At 52.3% G+C, this 6,000-nt stretch overlaps 1 protein-coding gene across 2 annotated transcripts in view; it reads right to left on the bottom strand.

Moving 5' to 3' along the window:
- PGAM5 (PGAM family member 5, mitochondrial serine/threonine protein phosphatase) overlaps positions 1-3,805 on the bottom strand; it is a 6,398-nt gene extending 2,593 nt beyond the window's left edge. Inside the window, exons 1-5 of one of the 2 annotated variants that reach the window (XM_024739866.1) lie at positions 2,383-3,805; positions 1,498-1,676; positions 431-556; positions 276-364; positions 9-139 (exon numbers count right to left, since the gene is read on the bottom strand). In XM_024739866.1, the coding sequence (XP_024595634.1) occupies positions 9-139; positions 276-364; positions 431-556; positions 1,498-1,676; positions 2,383-2,552 (695 nt within the window). In that variant the 5' untranslated portion in view covers positions 2,553-3,805. Of the gene's footprint in view, positions 1-8; positions 143-275; positions 365-430; positions 557-1,497; positions 1,677-2,382 lie in introns of both variants that reach the window. The other variant, XM_024739865.1, reaches the window with a different exon arrangement.
- Between the last annotated feature and the right edge of the window lie 2,195 nt (positions 3,806-6,000).

The following is a 6,000-nucleotide window of genomic DNA, read 5'->3' as shown; positions in this document are numbered from 1 at the left end:
GCTCTCACCTGCACACGATATAGCGGATGACGTTGGCGTGGCAGATGAAGATCTCGTAGCTGTCCTCCTGCTGCTTGGCGTCCGCCCGGTGGATGTAGTTCCGGAAGGCGGCCTCGATCCGCGCCCCGTCCTCATAATACTGCTGGGGGCAGAGGGAGGGATCGTCCGTATGGCTGCGGTGCGCGGGCCCGCCGCCGGGAGCCCAGGGGCCGCCGGGAGCCCAGGGGTGGAGTGGAGGCCGCTCCCGGGGAAGGCCACCCGGGGGGAGTTTTTACCACAGCCTCCGGCTTCCAGTGAGACACGGGGGGGTCAGGCTCGATGGGGGCGCCTTCCCTCAGCAGGTCTGTGCTGACCTTGCAGACGCCTGCGGAGAGACACAGGACTCAGGGCCCCTTCAGGAGCAGCCGGCCCGGGGGCGCCTGGCACTCACCTGGCAGGTGTTTGCTGATGATGTCAGTGGTTTCTATTGCACGGGTCATGGAGGAATGGACGATTTTATTAAACTTCAACCCCAAGCTTGCAAGTCGGAGACCGGTTAGTTCAGCCTGCTCGCGACCTTGAAGGTGGGGTACACTGGAGAATTACACGTCGCCGGAGTCCCTGTTTGTTTACTTCACAAATACTTCAGTCCTTACCAAGCACCACTAGGTTTGGGGGACAAGACGGGCAGCCCCTCCCGGGGCTCAGGCCTAAGGAAGGGGCCAGGATTTCAACAGGTAAAATCAATGAGACAAACCAGCCACCTTCAGCCCCATAAAGAAACATTGAAGACAACGGCCATGGTGGAGGCTGGCTGAAGTTTGGGTGGGGTCCTGTTTACTATTTCTGGGTCCCCCACACCATTCCTACTCAATTTTGTCCAAAGATTGGGTGTCAGTGCGCCAGTGACCACCTGCCGCTCAATCAGCACCACCAGGTGTTAACACGTGAGGACGGACAGCCTCGGCACTGCTGCAGCCTGGGTGCAAATACAAATGCTTTTCCTCAAATGTATCTTAGAATCCAGTCAAAATGCCCTTGGAAAGTCAGTTTCAGCTGGATGCGCGACACCACAGATGCAGCTTTACTTCCACCCGGGTCTGAGGACAGGCCAGCAAGCCCCTTCACACAAGTGGGTGCTATCTCATTCAACAGAGAGATTTTTTAAAATGTAAACTCTTATCTCCAACCTCCCTGCGTTTCCTTGCTAGGAATTTCTCCTACAGACAACATGAGCACAAAGACCGAGGCGCGGGGCAGCTGAGACCCCCCACCGTTTATGAGGAAGGCTCTCCAGCAACTAGGTCAAGCCAGAAGGAGCACCGGGCGGGGCCGCCTCAGAGAGCCTCGTGCCTGCGGGCAGGATCCACCTTAACGAGGACGTTTTCAAAGCTTGTGTCAGATTTGGCTGATTATTACTAATAATGACAAGGCTCGCATCTGGGTCGAGAACACCTGACACCCGTCCAAAGAGGCCCAGCGCCCCAAGGGCACCTTCAAGGAGGCCCAGCCACGTACCCAGGGGCGTCAGCGTGCGGTCCTTCTCCAGGGAGGCGTCCACGTGGTACTGGGAGTGCCTGATGAGGAAGATGTGCCGTGTGGCCTTGGCCTTGTAGTGGTCCAGCCTGGACGCCAGCTCTTCTTCTCCGGGCTCCAGGCTCCTCTTCCGCAGGTTGACCAGGGACAGTGGTTCTCTCCTGATGCAGAAATACGAGACGGTGTGTCCTGTGCCCCTGCTCACAAGTCACCCCCAGTCTTTCTGACAGAGGGGCTTCCTGGGTCGGTGAGGCACAGGGGAGGAGCCAGCGCCGCCCCTTCTCTTGGCGCCAGGCCCGCCCTGGGCGGCTGGATGTGAACAGGACAGACAGGCGAAGCTACTGTGCTGCCCACGTCCTTGTGAGGAGATTGACAGTCACAGCAAGGGGACCAGGGACGCGGAGAAGAGGAAGGAGTGTCTGTGGAAGGGCAGGTGGGAAATGCCCACAGGGTGGCCTCACTGACCACGTGGCTACTTAAATTCAAAATCATGAAAATTAAATACAATTAAAACTCCATTTCCCCAGTCACACTAAACACATTTCAATGCTTAGTAGCACATGGGACAGTGGGCATCGCATCGGACAGGGAGGAAAATGCTCCCGTTACCACAGAAACCCCCTGCATGGCCCTGCTGGAATGCTGGGAGGGAGCTGCAGCAGAAAAGATGCTGAGACACCAGCAAGTCTGGTGAAGACAGGCACTCTGACGGCTCATTGGCCTCAAGCTAACAGAAACTACATGCCTGTGAGACCGGCAGAGCTGGGAGAAGAATGTACTCAGCTGAGGCAGTGCTGGAAGAATACGTTTTGAGGGGAATAATGGTGAATTCACGGGTTCTGCTTGGGCCGTGCGAACCTGGGTTACCTGGGGTGCCTGTAACATGGCCAGGCCGAGATGCCACACTGGCGGTCACGTGGGAGCTGGGGCTGAGCCAGAGAAGACATCTGGGACCTACAGGCACAGATGCAGGAAGCCTGGCTCCTCAGAAAGAGGCTGGAGATTTCACTGGATGAGGCCCTGGAACTTTCTAGCATGGACACCACCCCCCTCACCGCCCCATAAATCTAGACTTGGCAAGCAAATACAGCATGTTGGCCTGATACAAGGCTGGAGTCCGGCTCTACCTCAAGTCAGTCCTTTAACCTCAGAGTGACTCTGTTTCCTTAAAAAGACCCAAGAAATTCACAAGATTGTACTGATGTTTGAAAAAAGAGAATACAACCCCAGTCTTATCCCAATTGAGGAACATTCTATAAAATCCCTGATCAGCCCACTCAACTGTCAAAGTCATCAAAACAAGTCAAGTCTGAGAAACCGTCACAGCCTGACTGTCCTGTGGGATACGGAAGACACAACGGACAACGTAAAAACTGAGGAAATTTCAATAAAGTACGGACGTCAGTTAAAAATATCGTATCTATACTGGTTCACTGATTGTGACAAGTGTCCCATATTAGTGTGAGGTGTTAACAACAGAGGGAATTAAGTGTGGAGTATACAGGTACTCTATCATCTTTTTCTGTAAATACAAGACGACTCTAACATAAGTTTACTTTTCAAAAATTAAAGGTTAAAAAGAATACCTATGAAGTTCCCGATACAACTAGGCCAGCAATAAATATTGGATCTGTGCCCCACACTCAAGACTGTCAAGGAGTGAAGAGCTGGGACTGGGTAAACCATCCCACAACCCAGAGCAGGGCTGTCCAATAGAAACAGAACACCGGCAACATACGTAATTTAAAATTTCCAAGTGGCCACATTTACAAAGCAGGAAAAAACTGGTGAAATTTCAGTAACTCACTTTATTTACTCCAGCATACCAAAACTACTATCGTTTCAATACAGTATTTTAAGTTCTGCACTGCTCTGGTTTTTAAATTTAATTAACGTTAAGTAAGACTAAAAATTGCTTCCTGATCACAGGAGCCACACTCAAAGGGCTCAATAAGAACAGTGACAGCGCGCGGCCAGGTGGGACCGGGACCCCTGGACCTCACGTTCCTACTCAAGATGGCTGCTGGTCCTGTCCCCGCGAGGCCGCCTCGCGGAGGCCCCTTCCAGGGCCCATCTCCACCTCGCCGTCTCAGCTGTATCGCAAATATGGGACCAACGTGCCGTCACCCAATCTGAGGATTCAGAAGTTGGGAAACGGAAACAAGGACAAGAGCCCTACAAAGGTCCAAGCCCTCCGTCTAGGACTAAAAACGACCACTTTGGGCTTCCCTGTGCGCCAGGCACTGTCCCTGGCATCACGGTGCTCCTTCCTCAAAACGACTCCCTGGGCAGACGAGGAAACTGGCGCTCAGAAGAGGGGTCGAAGGACGCCCCACGTCCACATGCTGCGCGGGAGACGCGGGAGTCGCCGGGATGGCCCTGCCTGCCGCGGGCGACTTCCGGGAACGAAGGCGGAGCCCGGTGGTGGGCGGTGGTTCTGAGACCCTGCCCTCGACCCGCTGCGGGGGGCCCGGGGCGGGAGTCGTTCCTGCCTTCGAGCAGCTAGTGCTCACGCGGCGCCCCCGGGGAGCCGCTTGGGCGGGGGCGCAACGGGAGCACCGAAGCCGGCGCCGGGCGGCTGGGCCGGGTCAAATGCGGGAAGAGCCCAGGAGGAACCCGTGCCCCGCAGATGACTTGGGGTTCTGGTTTAAGTGAACTGGGAAACTCCCGCAGGGTTTGCTGGTTGCCTTTTTACTGTGGCAAAATACACATAACGCAAAATTTACCATCGTAACCGTCTTTTAGGTGTACAGCTCAGGGGCTTTAAGGACATTCTCTTTGTTGTGCAAGTATCACCACCATCCCTCTCCAGAACTTTCTCATCTTCCCAAACTAAAATTCTGTCCCCGTTAAACACTTAACTCCCCATCCCCTTCCCTCAGCCCCTGGCACCCACCACCCTACTTCCTGTCTCTATGAATTTGCTCCAGGGACCCCAAAGAAGTAGGGTCAGACAGTATTGTCCTTTGCGGACTGGATTATGTCACTTAATGTCCTCAAGGTTCATCTGAGTCGTAGTAGCATGTGTCAGAATGTCCTTTTTTTAAGGATGAATAATATTCCATTGTATGGATGGACGACATTTTGTTTGTGCATTCATCCATCAATGGACATTTGGGTTGTTTCCCAGTTTTAGCTACTATTGTGAATAACGCGGCTGTGAACATGGGTGTGCAATCTCTCTTCAAGTCCCTGCTTTCTGTTCTCTTGGGTGTATATACAGAAGTGGAATTGCTGGATCATCTTGACAGACTTTTAAATGGGGAAGTGATACGATCTGATTTACATTTTTAAAAGTCACTCTGGATTTTGAAGAATAAGTGTATTCCACAGAAATACCCAGACCTCTGCTTAAGCATGGTGTCTTGAACCCATATATTTATGTCTCCTTCTTCCAGAAGGTCGCTTATTAAAATGATAGCAAAAAAATTTAAAAAGACAAATCTACAAGGACATACTTGAGTCCACAGAAGAAACAAAGCCAAGAGATCAGCTGACAAAATTTTGGAAGCTGGAAATCAGATTGTTATTGATCTGAGGAGGTGGAATATCTGTTGCCTGCACTGAGGGAAGCCGAGAAGCAAGTTCATCTATTCCGGTGAGTCTGGCAGAGCCCGGCCAGTTACAGTTACTAGCCCCACCTCTGAGCTCTGAGGACACAGCAGGACTGACTGAAAACCTGAGAGGTTGCACTCTTCATCCCCTCCATCACCAGTGTATTCAAGTGACTACCTCACCTCCAACATGGCAGAAGACTAGAGAACTTTCATTACAGAGGATCTGAACCAGAAGGCCTCTGGATCTGAGAACACCTGACAGGTGAGACTGGGCTGCAGTAATAAAGATGAAATTATATGAAGTTCACATACTAATAGTAGGACTCTAACCCCTTTTCTCCAGTTAGCCACAAGAATGTTGGCCACTGTGCTTATACCATGCTCCTCTACAGCCACCACTCTCCCTGCCCCACCCCCCCACCCTGGGGAAGAAATGAAGAGATTCCTCTCTGGGTAAACTGACCAGCCCAGGAGAAAATACCTCAGTTATTGAAAATGGGTGGTCCCCAACAAAACTGGGTCCCAGGCTTCCCTGGTGGCACAATGGTTAAGAATCCGCCTGCCAATGCAGGGGACACGGGTTCAAGCCCTGATCCAGGAAGATCCCACATGCCGTGGAGCAACTAAGCCCATGCGCCACAACTACTGAGCCTGTGCTCTAGAGCCCACTAGCCACAACTACTGAAGACTGCACGCCTAGAGCCCGTGCTCCGCAACAAGAGAAGCCACTGCAATGAGAAGCCCATGCACCGCAAAGAAGACCCAACGCAGTCAAAAATAAATAAATAAATTTTAAAAAAAGAAAAAAAAGATCAACATGGACTTCCCTGGCGGTCCAGTGGTTAAGACTTTGACTTTCAGCGACTTCCCTGGTGGCACAGTGGTTAAGACTCCACACTCCCAATGCAGGGGGCCCGGGTTTGATCCC

Source organism: Neophocaena asiaeorientalis, unplaced genomic scaffold (assembly GCF_003031525.2).
Source record: "Neophocaena asiaeorientalis asiaeorientalis breed wild unplaced genomic scaffold, Neophocaena_asiaeorientalis_V1.1 scaffold757, whole genome shotgun sequence".
Lineage (NCBI taxonomy): Eukaryota > Metazoa > Chordata > Mammalia > Artiodactyla > Phocoenidae > Neophocaena > Neophocaena asiaeorientalis.
This window is presented reverse-complemented; position numbering and strand designations above follow the sequence as displayed.